Source organism: Epinephelus moara, chromosome 3 (genome assembly GCF_006386435.1).
Source record: "Epinephelus moara isolate mb chromosome 3, YSFRI_EMoa_1.0, whole genome shotgun sequence".
Taxonomy (NCBI): Eukaryota; Metazoa; Chordata; class Actinopteri; order Perciformes; family Serranidae; genus Epinephelus; species Epinephelus moara.
Window position 1 is genome coordinate 3,104,411 of NC_065508.1, and position 21,205 is coordinate 3,125,615.

The 21,205-nt window shown below is 41.5% G+C and overlaps 3 protein-coding genes across 6 annotated transcripts in view; 2 read left to right on the plus strand and 1 right to left on the minus strand.

Moving 5' to 3' along the window:
- slc25a15b (solute carrier family 25 member 15b) overlaps nt 1-10,514 on the plus strand; it is a 13,184-nt gene extending 2,670 nt beyond the window's left edge. Inside the window, exons 1-7 of one of the 4 annotated variants that reach the window (XM_050039233.1) lie at nt 982-1,249; nt 3,786-3,882; nt 4,217-4,475; nt 4,577-4,714; nt 7,098-7,273; nt 7,387-7,545; nt 7,638-10,514. In XM_050039233.1, coding sequence (XP_049895190.1) covers nt 3,828-3,882; nt 4,217-4,475; nt 4,577-4,714; nt 7,098-7,273; nt 7,387-7,545; nt 7,638-7,759 — 909 coding nt within the window. In that variant the 5' untranslated portion in view covers nt 982-1,249; nt 3,786-3,827 and the 3' untranslated portion in view covers nt 7,760-10,514. Of the gene's footprint in view, nt 1-981; nt 1,250-3,781; nt 3,883-4,216; nt 4,476-4,576; nt 4,715-7,097; nt 7,274-7,386; nt 7,546-7,637 lie in introns of those variants that run through there. The other 3 variants (XM_050039250.1, XM_050039224.1, XM_050039241.1) reach the window with 3 other exon arrangements.
- Nucleotides 10,515-10,612: 98 nt separating this feature from the next.
- tm4sf21a (transmembrane 4 L six family member 21a) lies at nt 10,613-12,900 on the minus strand. Its single transcript, XM_050039263.1, has 5 exons — nt 12,582-12,900; nt 12,241-12,306; nt 11,272-11,405; nt 11,006-11,189; nt 10,613-10,866 (listed from the first exon to the last, which is right to left on the minus strand). Exons 1-5 carry the CDS (start codon nt 12,756-12,758, stop codon nt 10,858-10,860), a joined length of 570 nt encoding a protein of 189 aa, XP_049895220.1. The 5' UTR covers nt 12,759-12,900; the 3' UTR covers nt 10,613-10,857.
- Nucleotides 12,901-16,744: 3,844 nt separating this feature from the next.
- LOC126388320 (mannose-P-dolichol utilization defect 1 protein-like) overlaps nt 16,745-21,205 on the plus strand; it is a 9,389-nt gene continuing 4,928 nt past the window's right edge. The window contains exons 1-4 of the mRNA XM_050041378.1: nt 16,745-16,986; nt 17,260-17,325; nt 19,728-19,860; nt 20,313-20,398. Of these exons, the coding sequence (XP_049897335.1) occupies nt 16,896-16,986; nt 17,260-17,325; nt 19,728-19,860; nt 20,313-20,398 (376 nt within the window). The 5' untranslated portion in view covers nt 16,745-16,895. The remainder of the gene's footprint in view (nt 16,987-17,259; nt 17,326-19,727; nt 19,861-20,312; nt 20,399-21,205) is intronic.

Genomic DNA, 21,205 nt, shown 5'->3' on the forward strand with positions numbered 1-21,205 from the left:
TTAACATTTAGGTGCCACATTTAATATTTAGATTTAACTATTTAATATATTTCTAAGTTAACAAATATTGCTGTAAATGTGGTAAAAGGTGACGTTAAAAAATTCACAATACTTTTTTAAACATTGTTTGAAGCTAAATGTGGCAAAATGTTGATGTTATTTTCAGCGTGAGCCACTTTACAAACGGCACCCCATAGAGGTCTGATTTCAAGAAGGACAGAGACACATGATGCCCCAAATGTGTCATTTAATAAGAGAAACTGGGTTAAACTTTTCACCTTTGTGTGAATCTACAACACATTAATGATAGACAATCATGCTGACCCAGATAGCCTATAGTTATGTATGTACCACAGATTGGATTGATAAAGATTGTTGTAGCAGGCAACATTAAAATTCACAAAAACCAAAAAGCAACAAACCAACATACAGTACATTGCCTGAGAGGAACTAATGGAGGTTGGAAACAAACCCAACCAGCAGGGGGCAGTGTAACACCGTCTGAGGAGTTTATTTTGAAAAGCAAAAAAGAATGTGAGCCGGAAGCTTTTACGTTTACGCTCCATATCAAAGATCGTAAATTAGGATCATCACTCAGTGGCTATATCTCTATATTACTGTATCCGAACATCCTGTAACGTTACATTTAACGAATCACACACTATTATTTTACTAATCAATATAAAACGGGGATAAAAAAGATATTGACTGCGACGGTTTCCGAATTCTTTCTAATATTGTACACATTTTTGTAAGTGTGTAGTTTCATGTGAAAATTGATTTTTGAAGATTGATTTTTATTTGTGTTCACTGACAGTATTGTTATTAATAATACTGGGAACACATTATAAAAGTTAACACTCACAGCAGAGTGAATAGATTAAAGCAGATTCGGTTTTGGTACCTGAAATTCGGAGCAGAGTGGGACCTCCTCATCCGGGCATCATGATGAAACAACCTCGAGCTTCTCCTCCTCACCATTATCTTCTCCTCCTCACCATTATCACTGATGGACGACCATTCATACTCTGCACTGAGTGACCACGGGGCTGCAGATATGAGATAACAAGAATAACTCGAGTGTTTGATCTGGTGGCGAGAGTTAGTGGGTAGTATGCTGTCACCCGTGGACGGTGTTAGTGTCGGACAGCAGCTCACTCGGTCAACGTTTCTCATATGTTACACACAGACTCTAACGTTAACCTCAGCACTTTGATGCCCCGAGTTCAACACGTCGCTCTCCTGTAAGGTTTGTATTTTGACACTATTCACCGACAACCTATTTATCTGTGTAGCTTTTTACACTCACCGTCACAAAGTTAACAGCATCATGTAGGAAACATATAACCCTAATCCTGCTGTAACTTTCACCCGGCTTTTGATGCTAAACGTGTTAGCAACGTGTGTTAGCATTGCCTCAAAGGGAGACGTTGCTCGACATTTTACTCTATTATTTGTTCTCTAAGCGGCGGTGAACGCCTGCACGTTTCCTCTAACCGGTTTGGTATTTTAAAGATGTTTAAATTCTGTACGAAGAAGCATTTTGTCACCCACTGGTGGTCACCTTGTGTGACGCACCTCGAAAGTAGCAAAGTAGCTACACGATGTTACATCAGCAGTGGATGGATCGCTGCTCACTGTCACTGAAAGTGGAAACACAGCGACTGATATTTGAGTTTATAGACGAGAAGACACTTTAAATTATCATAATTGTTCATACATTGCCAACTTAAAGAGCCCCCGGTTTAAGCCCTGAGAGCATTGTGTCATATTTATCACCTCACATAGCTCAGAGGACACAGTTCAGCCAAGGGCGTAGGTTCATTTTAGGTTAACTTTTTTTGGGAGACTGTGGGGGGGGTGGGGTGGCCTCCACCAAAAAAATCTGAGCATCAAACACTTAATATTCTCCATTCTGGTGATTTCTGCATCTATTTATGTTGCAAGTTTCCTCACATTTGTCAAAATTAAAGTCCTCCATTAGTTAAAGTTCTAAATATTGAGGGTGGCATGTCTCCTGTGTCTCCCCAAAATCTACAGTCAAGCTTAAAGGGATAGTTTGCATCTCTTGAAGTGAGTGCATGAGTTTATTTTCCATAGCTAGTAGCCATGTTTCCATCAGCCTGTTTAGATGCACATCTAGAAGTATCGCATCGGAAAATTATGATGGAAACGCCAAAATTCGAATTAAAATCCCCTGATTCGCACAAACTAAAATACGCTCGCTTTAGCCGGGTTTTGGTTGATTCGAAAAAATGTTGATTCGCAAAACGGGGGATGGAAACAGTTATGTTCGAATTAAGTCTGACGTAGCGCACCTCTCTCCATGGTGATATCCACACTCCGGGTCGGGAAGGCGGTAATGCATTTACAAGCTGGTTGCCAACCGCCAGAAAACATAGAAGAAGAAGAATGCGAGACTTGTTTTGTTTCCGGTTCTGTGGAAAACTTGCGCGAGTTCGTAGTTTTCACCAAAGTCCATACATTAAATGGAAACACACAGGATTCGTATTTCCCAATGATTCGAATCACTTTTGGATGGAAACATAGCTTGTGTAATACACACAGTAGATGTCAGTCAACATGCCCCCGTTTGGAGAAGCAGGCAGAAGTACTGGCACTGAAGCTAAGCAGTGTACTGCTGTGGAGGGGGCAGCGACAAAATGTATTTTAGCCGCCGTAAAAAAAAGTCCTACCTAAAAGAATAAGTATCTGTTTATGTGTACGCTTTCATTTTAAATTTTTCACTGCTTTACCCTGCTGGAAGACGGTGATCTCCAACGGGGAAATGTTGCTGCCATTTTGTTCTCTTCAAAGCCAGACTCAGTTGAACAGTGATTTAAAATCGGTTGATACAGGAGCTGCTGCTTGATCGGTTGCTTTATTTATGTTATTGTGTGACTCTGGTGTTAAAACGGTTAGTTTGTATTCACCAGAGTCACTCAATAACACAACTACTGAATGATGCAGCAGTTAAGTAGCAGCTCCTGTGCTCAGCAAGTTAAAAATTACAGGTTTTGTCAATGCAGTCTGGCGGCTTTGGTGAGAGCTGGGGAGCTGAAGCAGTAAACCATTTACTAGTCAGAAAGGGCTGTCTGCGGCAAGGTAAAGCAGTGATGATAGTCCTACTACAGCATACACTCATACATATATTTTTGTTATGGGACATTTTTAGGTGGCTAAAATATGTTTTGCTGCTGCCCCCCTTCCACCGCAGTATATTGGCTAGCTTTCATGACGATAATCCTGTCGCTTCTCCAAACTGTGGGTGTGCCGACTGACATCTACTCCAGGTTATACACTGCCAATGACCCATACAATCCTACTTTAAAAAATCCGATCTATCTTTTTAAGACTGTTTAAGTTTAGAAAAAAGTTGAAATGACCAAATAAATTGCAAGAAAATATGATTTTAATAAAAAAAAACTCCACTGTCAGTTTCAGTAAATGCAAACTTTTCATTTGGTTGGGGTGATGTCATGCACATGATAGGTATTCTATTTCCACGCCTATTCTTAGCTTGCTGTAAATAATTACCGTTGCCACAAATGAGGGTGGTTTTATTGTAGTGAACTTTAAAACCCAGCTGCTGTTGTTGCCTGTTATGGGCCTTGAGCCATGTGGTGAAACACACACCACTGCCTCAGAGAGTGTTTAAAGAAAGAAATGGCTGATTATGTTCAGTTTGTGTTTCTAGTTAGTATATGCTCAAATAAGATGTCGCAGTGTTTGTGTCGAGCAGAGTTTGGAGGTAAAGTTTCATCCATGTGATCTGTACCAGGTAGCTGAGGGAAAGAGACATCTCTTCTTACAACTGCTTGGACGTCATGGCTCCACACCCGGTGGTCCAGGCCGTCATTGACCTCTCTGCGGGAGCCATAGGTAACTACAGTGCTGTGTCTCACAATATCAGCAAACAAACAATATTTAATCTCTGGAATAATCACACTGCTTTTCAACTGCTTCACCAAACCACTCACTTGCTCTGTCTGACGTTGCAGGAGATTCTGATGACTCCTGTGTTTTTCCGGCTCGTTTCTCTCTGTTTCCATTGACTCTTTTAATGCTCAGTGGAGTGTACCCTTGTCAAGCCCTGTCCCTCTTCACAGCATGCTGTGCACAAACTTTTGACTTTCCTGTAGTTTATACGCAGCCATTCTCTGTTCTTGTTGGACGACTTCTGTTGTTGACAGTTGTCTCACTGTCTTCCTCTAAGGGGGAGCAGCATGTGTCTTCAGTGGGCAGCCTCTAGACACCGCAAAGGTCAAGATGCAGACCTTTCCTACGATGTACCGGGGTTTCATCCACTGCATAACGTCCACCTACAAACAAGTGGGCATGCGTGGTCTCTACCAGGGCACCACGCCGGCGCTGATGGCTAATATCGCAGAGAACTCTGTGCTCTTCATGAGCTACGGCTTCTGCCAGCAGCTCATCCGCATCACGGCTGGACTGCACAGTGAGGCTGTGCTGAGGTAGGGGGATGTTAACCAGCCTGTCCATCTCACTAATAAGAAGCCAACTTTATCCTGAGAATACATGTAAGATCTCCTTTTAATCTTTCCCTCTGTGTTAGTGACATGCAGAAAGCCTGTGCTGGCTCTGTAGCATCCATCTTCTCCTCGCTAGTACTCTGTCCGACTGAGCTTGTCAAGTGTCGGCTGCAAGCCATGTACGAAATGGAGGCATCAGGCAAGATTACGCAGAGCCAGAAGTAAGTGGCCATCTTTACTTGTTTATTTATTTATTTTGTTAGTGAAATAAATGGGAACAAAAGTATGTGGTACTTAAAATAGTCACACATGTTTTGGATAATAATGTATGTGCCGTTTAGTCTGACAGTACTCAGACTTTTTGATTGTATATTGGCTAATATGTAGTTGATTAAGTTATGCTGAAAAATTGCCTTCTCTCACAGTTAATTGATAAAGTTAAACTACCATTATGGACATTGAAGATTTAAATAAAAACAGTACTTTATATGTTCGTTTTCAAACACAAATTAAAGGATAACTTAGGTATTTTTCAACCTGGGCCCTATTTCCCCATGTGTATGTGTGCGTATGATTCATAGGTACAACTCGTTTTAAAACTGGTTCAGTATTGAGGGAGGCGGATGCAGCCGGGAGCCGCGAAACGAGCTAAAACGGTAACGGGGGCAAATGCGTCCCGTATAAATTTGCGCATTAAAAGTGCTTTTTTTCGCCACTGACCGGTTCAGATCGCCAGTGCTATCTCTGAAAATAGCATAGTAAATGTTTCCCTTACCTCTGGGCTGTGACGTCATCTCCCGAGAGCTTTGCTCCACTGTGTCTGTAGCTCTCTCTACTCGTGGGACAGCCGTTTTCTTGAGGAAGAGGTGTTTCGGGATTGGATGTCTTCTCTTCTTCAGCTGGCAGTAGTCATCTTGGGAGAAGTGAGCACTGCAGACCCGATGGTCTGCAAGGCGCAGTGTCTGGACAGGAGTGTTAGCATCCATTTGTAGCACAACTAGCCACAACTTCAGCATCTCACCGTCCGACAAAGGCAGCCTATGAAAGCTGTACGGGGTGTTGCGCGACATCCTGTTGCAATTCAGATAAGCACAAACACGAACCATTGTTTTCAATCGATGCAGTAAAACTCTCAGCTGTACTCCGGGACAACCAGCGCCACTCTGAGCGGTGCTAAGCATGGCTCCTCTGTTTTCTTCCAGCAACAAGCAAAGCTCTCACGAGATGATGTCACAGCCCAGAGCAAGTGAAGGGTCAGGGAAACATTTACTATGCTATATACAGAGATAGCACTGGCAATCTGAACCGGTCAGTGGTGAAAAAAAGCACTATTAATGCGCAAACTTATACGGGACGCATTTGCCCCCGTTACCGTTTTAGCTCGTTTCACGGCTCCCGGCTGCATCCGCCTCCCTCAATACTGAACCAATTTTAGAACAAGTTGTACCTATGAATCATACACACACATACACATGGGGAAATAGGGCCCAGGTTGAAAAATACCGAAGTTATCCTTTAATGACAAATATATTGTTTAAAGGAGAAATATGTAGGATTTAATGACATCCATCTAATAGTGAGGATTGTGGATTGCAAACAGTTAAATCTTCTCCCGCTAATCGTGAACTCCTGGTTAGAATTCCTTAGAAAGAGAATAGAATATATCTTTATTGTCCACCAGGGGGTGAACATTTGTTCTCAGCTCACCAGACACAAAAGACAACATTGTAAAATGAAGACAAATGGTCAGTAAAAAAAGCATACAACGTCATTACAGAACACTTGAACATATTAAATCAGCTCCTTCAGTGGTCATTGTTCAGGAAGTTTTTACAAGGAGCCGAATTATCTGCAGAGGTCTCGTCCTCTCCAAACAATCAGACCAGGTGATTAAAATCAGTAAAAACACTCAGTAAAGCAGTTTCACATTAAAGATCCATGTTTTTCCAACCATGTTTGGCCCATTCTGGAATGGGTAACTACAGCAGCCGACGTGAAAACATAAATGGCCTTCTCTAGAGCGTTCCATTCTGGGCTGATGTAGAAACATGGCGGACTCCGTGGACAATGACCCACTACCATGTAGATATAAACAGCTCATTCTAGGGTAATGAAAACACAATGATTCTTATTTTCAGGTGATTGCATATGAAAGAAAACACACTTATGTTTCATTTCTGCCAATATATCTCCCTACAGTTACCCCCTGGTTAACACTGTTAGCTTTGTCAGCACTGTTGCTGTTGTTTAATACTGTTTATAGAGTTAGCATCATTAGCTGCTAAGGGCTGGCTCAGCCACCTCCATGTTGAGAACCATGTCCTCAACCATGCTCTGAATTATGCATAGAGTCCCTTAAATGTAGCTGTGCATGAAAAAATATTTTATTCTGGACATATTATCTACTATTATGGATTGATAGATAGATAGAGTTCTTCTTTTCATCCCAGCTTGAAGTTGTACCAGTGCAGCAGTTTAGCAAAATAGATTATATTATATTGTGTGTGTGTGTGTGTGTGTGTGTGTGTGTGTGTGTGTGTGTGTGTGTGTGTGTGTGTGTGTGTGTGTGCAACCAAGTCATATGTCCCTCTGCTCCGTCTGAAGCACAGTGTGGTCTGTGGTGAAATCCATCATGAGGAACGAGGGACCGCAGGGCTTCTTCCAGGGCCTCACCACCACCATAGCCAGAGAAGTCCCCGGATACTTCTGCTTCTTCGGCGCCTACGAGCTCTCCCGCACCACCTTTGCAAACTACATGAAGTGTGACAAAGACGACATAGGTACTGGCAAAACGTTCTGCCTGCACCACCTACATTCTAATGTTACGATTATCAGACTTTAACTTTGAAATATGGCTCAGCCGTTATGAATGAAGATTTTTATTTTGTTAAAGGTGTTGCTCCAATCGTGTTCAGCGGTGGTTTCGGGGGGGCGTGCCTGTGGCTGGTGGTCTATCCCATGGACTGCGTCAAGTCTCGTATCCAAGTCATGTCTATGCTGGGCAAACAGGCCGGGTTTTTCAAAACCTTCATGGCCATCGCTCGTGCTGAAGGTAGGTATCAGCGGAGTTTGATCTTTGCTTTATCATTTTACCAGAGATGTTTGTGTCACCAGTCAGAGTGTAACCTTTGCTGTTTCTTTCAGGTGTGAGGGCACTCTACTCTGGCCTTACCCCCACCATGGTGCGCACCTTCCCTGCTAACGGAGCGCTGTTCCTGGGCTATGAGGCCAGCCGGAAGCTCATGATGAAGCAGTTTGACAGCTAAAATATGCATAGCAGATGCATACATAATATGCAAAGTACAAATGCAGGAACGGTGAACTGGAAGTGAAGTATGACAGCCATATAACCTCATCAAGACTCCAGTTGAAACGTTGAAGCTCATTATGTGCAGGACCTGGTTTTTGCCACTTCCTGCTTTTGTTTAGATAACCTAAAAACTGCCACACTCCATCTCGTTTAAACAGAAAAAAACACCTCTGACATAGTGTTTCATAGTTTAAATCCTTACATTATTTTATTCATTAGATTTAGATATAGTTTATTTATAACTCTTTAAAAAAGCTATTGCCAACATACATACGTATATGAGAGAAATATACAGTATGTGCAGCACAGTATTGACCAACCTAAACTAACCTCTTCATGAGGAATTGTGAACACTCCAGTTTAGTATTTTGTGTCTACCTCAGCAAAGACGTATCTGCACAGAAACAGTCATTTCAAATCATTCTTTACTTGCTCTGTATGAAGGTACAGGGGTAAGAAAAACACTCCGTTATCTTTAATGCACAAAATCTTAAAACTTTACTTGAGCTCATTGCATGAAGATTTTATTTAGACTTGTGAAGTGGCATATACTAATTCATTCAAAGGTCCAGTGTGTAGGATGTAGGGTAGGAAGGGTATTAATAATCATGTTTTCATTACTGAACACTTCCTGAAACTAAGAATCGTTGTGTTTTCGTTGCTTTAGAATGAGCGGTTTGAGTTAAAGTTCTTTATTGTCAGTCGACACAATCAGGCATTTGGCGACAGAAACGTACCTCTTCATGTTTCCCTCTTTTATATACACATGCATTAAACATGTTCATATCCACACAGATGTTGTTCTACAGTAACCCAGAAAGGACAAACCAAACACAGGTTTTAGATTTGTGGGTTTTTTTGTTGGGTTTTTGGCATTGGCCACCATAGTTTTTCCACATGCTTTTGGGAAAAGTTTCAGTTGGTTGCCATCTGCAACCCTTATCACTAGATGCTGCTAAATCCTACACCAGCAACATTAAGTGGCGGCCTGCGGGTCACATCTGAGGAGGAAAAGAAGTGCGTTACAGTATTTAGGATAACAAGTATTTTTTCCTCCTATATTGAAGCAACTCATATCAACAATAATTTTAATATTTTGGGCAACTGACAAAAACAAGTAGGCCTAATGATAATAATATTGAGAATACATTTTTGGATGATCCTGATCGATGGAGTAGAGCAGACTGACAGAGCTCCTCACAGCGCCAAAGTGCCTGAATGTACAAAAAGAGTCAGCAAGTGAAAAGAGACTTTCAGTTTTATTGAAACTTTGGATGGAATTAGTAATAGAAAGGAGGATGCACTGCTCCTTGTCTGCGCTGTGCACTCATCATTATTGTTGTTATTATTATTAACAGGGGCACATTCCCTGTTATGGGGGCTTGGGGCCCTGGACAAACAGACCTGCTTTATTTCACCTTTTCTCTTACTGGGAATGTTGGCAGGCTTCTTTCTTAAGTAAAACCACTAATAGCACACAGTGAAAGTTAAAGTCCTGAAGTCAGGAGAGGTATTATTAGCACAATGTATTTAAATTTACTTAAAGTTTGTTCCAGATGGAGCTTTTAATTCTTATATAATGCTGAATGGTTTGTTAATAATAACGCATTGTATTTTAATTGTTATATTTTGTGAGTGAAAATCGGAATCTGCAGCATAACCAGTAACATTTATCTGTCAGGTACAGTGTTTGCCTCTGAAGTACAAGTATGTAGTTGCTTTATTTTTTTGTTTTATTTTTAAAGGGAGCTTTAGGGGCCTTTTGTAAAATATTCTGGGGTAAAATGAAGCTAGAACAGTAACATAATTCAGTATTTTTAATATCTAAACATCATAATGGATCTTTATCTGTTTGGGCCTTGTAGGTGAGGGGCTTAATAATGAAGTCCACCGCTGATCATTAATATTGTTTTTTAATTTTCCTCATACAGGATCCACCCAGTTGTACAGTTCTTGGTGTATTCTTGTTTTTTATAACACCCTCAGTTTGACTGGTGCAGGTGGTGTAGAACAGCAGGTGTCCACGTATGGATGTATGTAATTCGACAGTCCGGCCCCACAGTGTTGGCTTAGAAACATTCTGGCCCTCGGACAAATCTAGTTCATGACCTCTGTCCTACACACTAGACCTTTTCAGTTTCTAAAACATGTTGTGATGACTTGTGTTCTTAATTATGGAATCATTGTCAGCTAAATTTGATAACTTTTGATAAGTTTTACTTTGCAAACAGCTTTGACTGAAGTCGTACAGGTTTCATCAGTCTCAGTAGAAACAAACGCAGCCAGCAGGTGTTCGAAATTTGAGCCGAACCTTTTTGTCATCATACTGACTGTTTATGTATTCTCGTGTTATATTCCACTCCTGCTGCGATTAAGTTTCCACTCTTATGGGACCCAGAGTTTGCCTTTTAAATCACTACATTTTGCCTTTGTTTTGTTTGTTGAGGGGGCAAGTTGTGTAACCTTTTATAGTTGTATACAAGTCGATGAGAAAATATCAACTACCACATCAAATGTGCCATTTGCGCACTGCATTCCACATGCAGGGTTTTTCCAGTAATAAGAAGTTGGCAGTTCTCAGTCATATTCCTTTAATGTAAATTAAGAAATGTAGGTATTTTAAAATGCTAACTGTGAGATGACACTAAAATGTTTGTATAAATATCTATTGCAGTAAAACAACTTGCATTAAAGGTGTCATTGAAGCTTTACTTTGTCCTGTATTTTATTTTACCGGTATTTCAAGCAAAATGTTGATATTATTGTGTCATGCAGAATATAATGTAAACGACAGAACTGGTTGAGCGGCTTATTTTAAAATCCATTTTATTTCAAATGAACCATTTAATTAGCGTGAATTATTTCTAATACTGTGCCATGTCTACATCATACATTGCAAACATTTCAGATTTCTGTTTCATTATAATACAGCATTAAGCGTCATGACAGACAAAAAGTATAAAAATCTACTATGTTCTAGTGAATACTCTATGCAGGTGCAGCTGGAACTTTACTCTGTCTTCCAGCAGAGGGCGTCAGTCAACAGTCAGGAACTCACAGCGGCTGTAAGTGGGGAAAAAAAACAGGCAGGGAAAGATGAGGTTAAGATTCTCTAAAATAACACACCTTATCTGAGAAGTGTCTGAGTTAGTATATCCTGACTACACAGGAAACTACTAAATCTTTTTATGACTGCTCTCACCCCTTTGTTGCAGGTTCCACACAGGCAGCCAACGAGCCCGTTGATCATCTGAATGGCACAGAGAATCAGCTGCAGACTGCTTGTGACCAGCAGAGTAGCAAACAAACCAATGTTGAACTGCACAATGTCCTTTGGCTCCGTGCACATTCCCCACCATTTGTCATCAGTCAGGTAACTCTGGTCTCTGTGCAAAAGAATTGGTTTGTGAGTAATCGGGACCTTAAAAGGTTAACAAATGCCATCAGAAAGTTACTCCGTCATGTCACCTGTCTTTAAAAGGTGTCTGCCAAGTCACAATAACTTTGCAGAGGGGCCCATTCTGCAAACCCAGCACTGCCACAATGAAACTGTACAGGGCACCAGCCACACCCACTGCAGCAAATGCAATTGATAAGAACATCTGCAGGAGGTAAATGATAAGCAGAGGTCAGAGACATTCATACTGAGTTCCTTCCCCATACTCACCCTCCTCCTCCTCCACATTTTTATCTTGCTGTTGATAAATGAGATACTTATGAGTTTAAGAAGGAACAGGCTCAACATTTGTGTTGCCCCACATTCCTCACATTTCATCCATCCCTCTGTTTTTCCCAACACTAACAAGATAAACTACAGACTAAACCAGACCTGCTGGGGCATGTTTCTCATCAGCCTGCCTGGTGATATTGTTTATACGCAGATCCACACTTTATTTACCGCACTATTGATACACTGCACCCACTTGCCTCGTCGGATAATGTCGCTGTGAACAACCTTAGAAAAACTCATTAACAGGAAACAGAATTTTTATCAGTAAATATTGACAGTTTAACACATTTCAATAAGCTCTTTGCACGTCTTGAACGTTTCAATATTCTTTTTGGCTCAAGCTGAGAGATAGGATGTTCTTATGGTTTCATAATGTGCATCTTATCTGTCTAAAGATGAACTAGGTGTTGTGCAATGGTTTAGTGACGCACAATGCGGCATAATAAGCTTTTTTATTTAGTAATTCATTAACTATTAAAAGCCTGAATGACATTTTTTTCAGTCTTCATTTAATGTGTTACTAATTATGAGACTGTTGTGGCTTTACCATCAGTTTTTAAAAATTATTTCTACTGATTTATAAAGTGTTTAACTGTTGCAACTGTCTGCAGACATGGATAATTTAGCGTGTAGTTGTTATTGTTAAGCCAGCCCTTATCTTCCACTGAGCACCGGAAACATTTCATTTGTAATCATGACTGACTCACCCCACAGCGATTCCCACAGCACCCCTGTTTTCCAGTCATGTGGATATAGAGTGCTGGGACCAACACCTGTGGCGGGCAACATGAGTTGACATTCTTCAATATTCAGGTCAATTTAATTAAAAGAATTCCACATTTTCACTTAACCTTGATAACTCAAAGCTTATAGAATATGTTAAAAGACAAGAAACACTTCAGAAGTCAGTCTTAAGTCAGAAAAGCTCTACCTAACATATCTAACCTACATTTCTCTGAGGCTACACACATTTTTTGAAAGGAATTTACAGCAGCGTGTAGTTCAGAGTCACACCCTTCTGTAACAGGCTAGAGGAAAAACTACTCACCATTAAACCCCCTCCAACGAGGCCCCCCATGTATTTCACCTCCTCGGTAATGTGTCCATCTTTGGCATACTTGATGTCCCCACCAGGAAAGAACAGCACTATGTTACAGATGATGGATATGAGTGCTAACGGGTACAGAGTAACGGCAATGCAACGGGAGCATTTTCCAGTACACATGTTGTCAGAGTCGAAACTAACTGCTGCACAGCCTCTTGTTCAGAAAGCTCGAGCTCAAGAGCTTCCTGCTCTCGCTGAGACGTTCTTTCTGAAACTAACTCACAGAGAGAAATGTATTTGGACTGGTGGCAGAAACTAAACAGTCAGTGATGTTAGGGTGTGGGAGGTGTAGTAACAAGCTGATAGCTTGGACAAACAGAGGCTGGGATAGGCCGCAGACCTTTATATGACTCATTCCATGGTTACTTTGAGAGACAACACTGGTTTTTATTGAGTTAGGTAATTAGTAGATGCACATATTTTAGTTGAGGATGTGAATGCATTCAGGTCACCTGAGTCAGAGGAAGTATTGATGGTCACACCACTGTTGCGTACTATAAGTGGTGGAAGAAGTACTGAGATCCTTTTACTTAAGTAAAAGCAAAAATATCATACCATTGCAAGTACAAGTCCTGAATTCAACATTTTTACTTGAGTAAAAGAGACAAAATGTACTTAAGTATCAAAAGTAAAAGTAGTCATTATGCAGACTGGCTCCTGTCACAGTGTGGTATTATAATAGAATATTATATTACACTAAAGAATCCTGAAAAAGGTGGTACGATGATTAGCTCTGAGACATATTTCTGTTCGCGATCAGGCCTTCTAAATGTTAATTGTAGCTAAATCTTAATTTCTGTAATATATTTAAAGCTTCTGGGGTTTCCTGTGAGGGTTGTGAGCAAGCAGAGGTCTACTGTGAGAGACATGCTTCAGCTCCACTATTTGCATGCAGCATTTTAGGTGATGTATTGACATTGTGCCTCCAGGATCACAGCGCGGTTGGACTTTAGACCTGTGGCAGCATGCTTAGCAAAGCAAGAACAATGTGTCATTGACATCACCTGCAAAACACTGATAAATGACCACACTGTGGGCAGTTAAACACAGGCAGGACAGGCGACATTTTTCAGTTCCTTTAGTGAGCTGCCGACTGCGGTTGTGTCCACGTTTTATCAGTGTATTGAAAGAAGATGTGAAATTATGACGAGAGAGACAGAGAGAAGAGGAGGCCATGTTTTCCAAAACACGCTGTCTCCGAGCAACAGTCATGTGAGGCAGTGCTCCTCCTTAGTGATAATGGTTGTAAATGTTGATCAGAGTTTCCCTCCTCACAGGAAGTACTGTTTACATCCGTTATTTAATACAGTACGCAGCCGCCATCACTTACAGTAGATTTACAACCAGAGTAACTTAAAGACTACGCCTTCTAATTTCATGTGTATCTCAGGTTCCTTATTAAAACATGCTGTGATGAGGATATTAAGAAGAGGAAACGCAACTGCATGAGTCTGTGTGATACAATGCTTGGAAAAGGTCCCATCTGGGAGTGGATTTCCTTTTATTCACAAGGAAATAAATGAGTAACAGATAAATAGATACTGAGTTCTGCATCGACCTGTGTGGGGATTAAACAAAGACGTAAATGACATTACACTTTTATTAATAAAAGGAGGAACTAGCAGAGTAAATGATTGCTGTTTGTGTTTATGAATATATGACCACGCTTGCTTTTCTCACATACTTCCACAGAGACAAACAGAGGCTGGCGGATCTCTGGGTGCTGCATCATGAGAGAAAGTCTGTTATACGCTGTAGTGTCTTCACTTTCTTAATGCCAGGGCATTCTGTAGCAGTAAGCATCCTACAATTGTCCCCATTGTTAAAGGGTAACTGAGGTATTTTTCAACCTGGACCCTATTTTCCTATGTGTTTTGTGTCTAAGTGACTCATAGGAACAACATTTTTTTAAATTGATCCAATATTTAGTGAGACTGCAGCAGACAGCAGCGGCAAAAAGGGCTGCAATGTAACCATTTGGGGCAATTGAGCATTGTCAATGTACGTCCATTAAAAGTGTTTTCGCCACTGACAGGCTCAGATTGTTATTATAAGTGTCTGACAACATTAGAGAAAGGATTTCTACAGAGACTGGAACCAGAAACAGTCATGAAATTGATATCACCAAACCAACCAGAGTTTGTTTAAATGAACATTACTTTAATCATTATAAAACACACCTCATGCAAAGGCAAGAGAAGCAAAATAAAACTCACAGAAGCCCTCCTGCTCCATCTGTTCACTGTTCAAACAATCACCAACTTTGGTTTGGTGAAAATAAACCTTTAATTCACTCAGATTTAAAAATATGCTGGCTCTGTACACACTGAAATTACAGTGTATTTAAATGGAGTCTGGTGGGTTTGGTGAATGCGATGTCAGGGCTGTTTCTGGTTAAACAAAAAGTCTTTAGCCGCTTTTACACTGCCAGATTTTCGGCGAATGTTGGGCTATTTTGCCGGCAAGCTGCGAGCGTTTAGACACACAGAGCCAGATTGGCGAGTTGATCCGAGGTGCCCAATTTTCCGCCTCGTAGGGTAGACATATTGGTGGAACCTTTTTGGTTTAAAGAGAATGAGGCGCCCTTCCGCAACGGGAGGGGCTGTTGATGACTTGTGGGAGGAGCTGTTGATGACGCCGCACGTGCGACCCACTGGCGGTGGATAAACAGGAAACAGCTGATAGAGGAATTAGCGAGCAGCTAGTAGCAAGAGGGAAACACAAACCTGACAGAGGAGACAAGGAATTGCGCGCCCTCCTTGCCCTCGCAAATAAAGAGACCATTAACCGTCAGATGACGGGGACGGTGAAGGACGGGCCGACTTATGAGAGAATCGCCGAAGGACTGACCAGCCGCGGCTTCCCTCCCACGTCACTGTTTATGTCACACGCTGAGCTACACGTTTTGTTACTTGCTCACGCCCCCCATTGCCCCGAAAAAGGCGCATTCTGTATAAACAAAAGTAGGTAGGCGGCATTTTGCTGCACTCCCCGATTTTGTTTTTATACTGCCAATGCTGAAAAAAGACTGATTGGGCTTTCCTGCAAATTTGCACAACTCCTGTTTAAAAAGGGCTTCAGTCACCTCCTCAGTGATGTGTCCATCTCTGGCATACCTGACGTCCCATCCAGGAAAGAGCAACACTATGTCACAGATGATGGATACAAGCACCAATGTGTACAGAGTAACAGCAGTACAACGGGAGTGTTTTCCAGTACACATGTTGTCAGAGTGATAACTGCTGTACAACCTCTCATTTCTGCTCAAATCCTTCCTGTTTTCAGTGAAGACCCACCAGTAGAGGTGAACTGGTGTGGGAGGTGTAATTAATAAGACTTACATGTGCTTGGTCACATATACTTAAAGTCTTGCTTTTGTGTAAATTGCAGTTGTTGAAGTAGTTTTAATCCAGCTTTATTTGAGTTGGAAGAAAAATCTGCAGACTGTAGACCTGTACCTTATTAACCATGCATTTTCTGTTTGCGTTACAGAGACAGCAGCTTCACCATTTAATAGCAGACACATGTAACTATAGAAAGTATTACATTTTGAACACACTGACTTAAAAGAGCACCGAGGTAAAAAGAGATGTCAAAACTGTTCCAACCATCCCAGGTCTCCCCTACTGTTAATCTGTATGCTGTATACTGCAGGCCTATGCCTCATTTAACTCACTGTAAGTGTCTAAATATTTTAACACATCTCTTCTGAATTCAGATATTACTTTTAGAAGTGATCAAGGACTAAAATAACTTTTTATTTAACTTGTCTCCACAACTGTCAAGATAAAAGCTCATGACAACATGGAAACCTCGACCTGTGTGTGTGTGTGTGTGTGTGTGTGTGTGTGTATTTCTCTTTTTCTCCTATAAAGAGTCCCTGTTTACTTACTCAATGCTAGATAAAAATGTTAGTAATCAACTTAACTTAACGCATGGTGAGAGAACAGTAGAACTATTGAGAAGTTTGGAAGTGTCAAAATAGATGGGAAATCTCTCCAGATGTGGAGGCTGTGGGTGTTATGGAAGATGTTAAAAAAACAGAGCGAAATAGTTTTGTTTTTTAATAACAGAACTCAAGAGGCTAGGTTGTCTCCTTCTGTGATGAAACCGTGGACTTCCGGCCCACATGTATCCACGGTGACCCTCAGAGATAACAGTGTCCGGGCTCTGTGTCCTCTCCGGCCGCAAGTATCGGGGCACCTTTGAACCACTCCCCCTGTTACTGAGGAGCACTCCGGCTGCAGCTGACCCACCATGGCCACGTCTCCCGTCAAAGACTTCCTGGTTACCTATTTAATGCCAGAGAAATGTTACGAGAGGATTTTCGTCAGCTTCCAGTTAAACGGTGAGGCCCGTCGTGGTGACGTTTCTGGTGAAGTTAACGCGTCAAATGTTGCGGTAAATCCTTCCAGATGTGGAGGAGGAGGGGGCGTTGTGTTGCCTCTCCCACGTATTGCTCAACGTTGTTAACTTTTTTACTTTGTAACCTAGAACTATGATATTATATGTTACATTTGGGTTATTCTTTCTGTTCACAAAATCATGTTTTAAATACGCAAATGTCCTCTCATTGTGCTCTATCTGCTTGTTTTAATGTGTGTCTCCTCTGTCGCTGCAGCGCCTTGCCTAAAGTTTATACTGAACAGAATTGCTGGATTTTGGATCATACTGGACACTTTCCTGGGTAAGACTTCTCCTCTGCATAAACCTGGTGAATCTGATTTAATCACGTGACAAACAGCTGATTGGATCTCAGTACAACACAATGATCAAATTGATCACATTAGGATTCAGATTCCCTTGACAAGCTTCAAGAGCTCTGGTAAACTGCTGTAACACTCACTGTTGTACCAGTGTAGATAACCATGACATCAGGCCTTGAGATGATGTCACAAAACTGCCTATGTAGAAGTACAGACATTTCAGTGGGACGAATGCCAACATACACTGAAGACAATGCAGTTTTATATGGATATTAAAGGTCCCATATTGTGCTTATTTTCAGGTTCATATTTGTATTTTGGTTTTCTACTACAACATGTTTACATGCTTAAATGTTTAAAAAACACTTTATTTTTCCCATACCGTCTGCCTGAATATACCTGTGTTCACCCTCTGTCTGGAATGCTCTGTTTTATCGCCTGTCTCTTTGAGCCCCTCTCCTGAAAAAGCCCAGTCTGCTCTGATTGGCCAGTGTTTCCAGGTCTTTTAAGCCTAGTTCATATTACACGATATTCACCATGATTTTGCGTCGCGGAGACTATTGTAATCTTTTGAGCGTTCATACCTGGCGACGTGCGTTTCTGTCAGCGGGAGTCTCGCCAACTGTGTTAGAACCTGTGTGTGCACACCACAAGATTTCTCCACCGAGCCCTCGCTCACAGAGCCCCAGATAACGCGGTGACGTCACCAAACTACGTTTTTTAACTTGGAGACGACACATCGTAAAGGCATGGATATTCTTTATTATCCTGGGTCCAAACACAACGTGCTCCCCGTGATCCTGTGGACGCCGCCATTGTTGTTGTTGCTTGCCGGCTTGTCAGTGTTGCCAGATCTTGGGAGAGAAACAAGCAACCAGGGCTATGGAAACAAGCCCAAAAGAAGCGACTATCATGCGTTTAAATAACTTATTAGACGGATATATAGAGAGAAAGGTGACATTTAGAGAGCAAGCCCACATAAGCAACTCCACTTTAGAAACAAGCCCAAAGTTGCGGCTAATAAGCGGACCTGGCAACCCTGCGGCTTGTCCTCCTCACATTTCTTCCGTCCTCCTGCGTGCTGACGTGGGACGTATCCCACCTCTCATTGGCTGATGCTCTTTGTCAGTCGTGTCACACTTCTCCAGTTTTCTAGCATGCCAGATATCCAGTCCCAGTCACAGACGAGGGGGCGACTTGCTCGTAGCCTTGTTCACACATGAGGACTCGTCGTGGCAGACTACCTGCCAACTCACCTCTGACCCAAGGTGGCTCTCAAGATCCTCTGCGACGTCAAAATCACGGTGAAAATCGTGTAATGTGAACTAGGCTTTACATCTGTTGCATGCGGGGACATGACACTGTAGCAGCACTTCCTATCTTCATAAACTGAATCACAATGTTTTTTACAATAACTTGCGGGCAGAAAACCTGCACGTCGTGTACATTAAAGCAAACTGCTGCCTCAGTTAGCTAGTTTATAGCCACCTAAAAAAAGGCCCACTAAAAATGATATATTAGTTTAAGTGTATGCTATATTTAGAATATTTTCTGCCTTATCTTGTTGTTAGACAGAAGCAGAGCAAATATTCAAATAAATCGTACACTTACACAGATTAACAGGTGGCTAAAATATATTTTTCTGCAGTCCTCTCCACAGCAGTACATTGTTAAGTTTCCATGCTTTTAGATTTGGTTTATCAGCGATTATAGCAAAGCAACAAGGTAGATAAAATAAGCACAGCAGACACGTCACACAGGTCAGACCAACATGTTTAACTATACGTCTTTGAACGTTACAGTTACACCTGAAAATGACAGCAGAAATCAACAAGTTTGGCAATTTCACATATCTCTACAATTGCCAGTCATCTAACCCAGAAGTGACTGTTGCAGTTAGCACAGCGTCACAGGGGTTCAGTCTGTAGACAGTTTCACTGGAATTGCATTGCTAGGAAACAGCTTGGGTCCATGCTCACTTCCTGTCAGCTGATGTCATTCACTTACACTGCAAAACAGTCCAACAGGAAATACAAAGGGATCCATGTAGAGTGTTTGTCAAGTTTTAAACAATCTATATAGTATAGTTGTGACATCACAACTTCACATAAATCCTGACGACTTGTTTAAAGACAGTTTTTGAATATGGACTGTGTGCATTTCTCTGTGCATTGAGTGTTTTGATACTCACACAGTTTTTATGTAGCACCTATACCTGCTTTATATAAAAAAGACATGGGAATCTGGCCTTGTATAAAATGGGACCTTTAAGAAGTTTTGCTTCCTCAATGTTTAACTCTTTATTGTGCAGGCTACATATTGATTGCTAATCTGTTCAAACCACCAAAACCCATTACTTGTATTTCTTCAATCCTCCCTGCAGCACAGCTACCTCAGCTGTTGAAGATACTATGGAGAGGAAGTGCAGAAGGCCTGAGTCTGACCTCCGCTCTCCTGCAGCTTTATGCCTTTTCATGTCCTGTTGTGTACGCTGTGGCCAACAACTTCCCACCCTTGTACGTACTGAATGACGACAAATAAGTTCCCTAATCATGTTGCAAACCTCCCAGCACTTCTTGATGTGTGATATAGAAAATGACTGCCTTGTTTATACACCAGTCTGAACTCTAGACACCCCAGTGTCCTCAACAGAAGTTGCTGGAACCCAATACCGCTCCTAATAACATGTTCAAGCTTACAGCACATTTTTTCCCAGGGAATGTGTGACTCATTGGCTGTTTGGTTGAGCCCCTGGGTGTGCCCTGGTGACATAGACTCAATCAATGTCTAAAAAATATAGCCCACACACCTCAGAGCAAGTTCTGTCAAGTTTAACTGTGAGGTCATTGATGGGCATACTCTGCACAGAATTATGTCTCTCTGAGTAGAGAGTATTTTCAGTTTTGCAGCCCAGTGTATGTTTCTGTTATCATAGATGTGTGCTTTGCTATGTTTTCCTGCTCCACAGTGCCTGGGGTGAGAGGCTCATCACGTTGGTCCAGACCGCAGCCATCGTCTTCCTCATCCTGCATTATCGTGGTGAAACTCTCAAAGGTCAGCACACATACCTGCACATTTTCCAAAGTCACATTCCAAGTTAGATACATACTTTAGGGATAATCCTGGCGTTATTTTATACTTTTCTTATTGTTAGCGAGACCCAAAGAATCAATGTGTTAATCTATCTCTAATGATTTTGACATTCCTCCTCCTTTCTGTGGCTCTCAGAACCAAGCCCTTTCATTCCTACTGAGGATGTAAATCATTAAAAACAGTTACAATGCACCAGCGTTCAAGTGAACACTTCACCTGCCAAAAAAACGTCTGGTGCATGTCAGTACTGTAATTATATTTAGAAAGCATTAAAGGTCCAGTGTGTAGGATTTAAGGGGATATGTTGGCAGGAATAGAATATGATATAATAAGTATGTGTTCTTTAGTGTGTAAGAATTGTTGTGTTTTCATTACCTAAAAAGAAGCCATTTATATCTACAGAGGGAGCAGGTCCTTGTCCATGGAATCCACCATGTTGCACCACAGTGTTTCTACAGTAGCCCAGAATAGACAAACCAACACTGGCTCATGTTCTACTAGATGGGGCTATTTGTCTTTGCATGTCTGAATCGGCCACCCCTCCGCGACAAGCCAAACAGCATTGGAAAAACACAGATATCTTCTAAAGCTGCTCCTAAAACTTCTATCTTACTATATAATGACAAAAACTCTGTGTGTCTGTTCCACGTTTTTCTCCTCACTGACTTGGTCAATCCATTTGAAATTTGGCACAGTGGTAGAGGGTCATGGGAGGATGCCAATGAAGCAATATTACATCAGTTAGCCAAAGGGGGGCGCTATAGCAAC

What these genes read in the sequence shown, in the direction of transcription:
- tm4sf21a (XM_050039263.1), bottom strand. Translation starts at nt 12,758, where the DNA reads ATGTGTACTGGAAAATGCTCCCGTTGCATTGCCGTTACTCTGTACCCG. An exon ending in TCGTTGGAGGGGGTTTAATG is followed by an intron (nt 12,307 to 12,581) that starts GTGAGTAGTTTT and finishes TGCCCGCCACAG; the next exon opens with GTGTTGGTCCCAGCACTCTA. An exon ending in CAGACACCTTTTAAAGACAG is followed by an intron (nt 11,190 to 11,271) that starts GTGACATGACGG and finishes TCTTTTGCACAG; the next exon opens with AGACCAGAGTTACCTGACTG.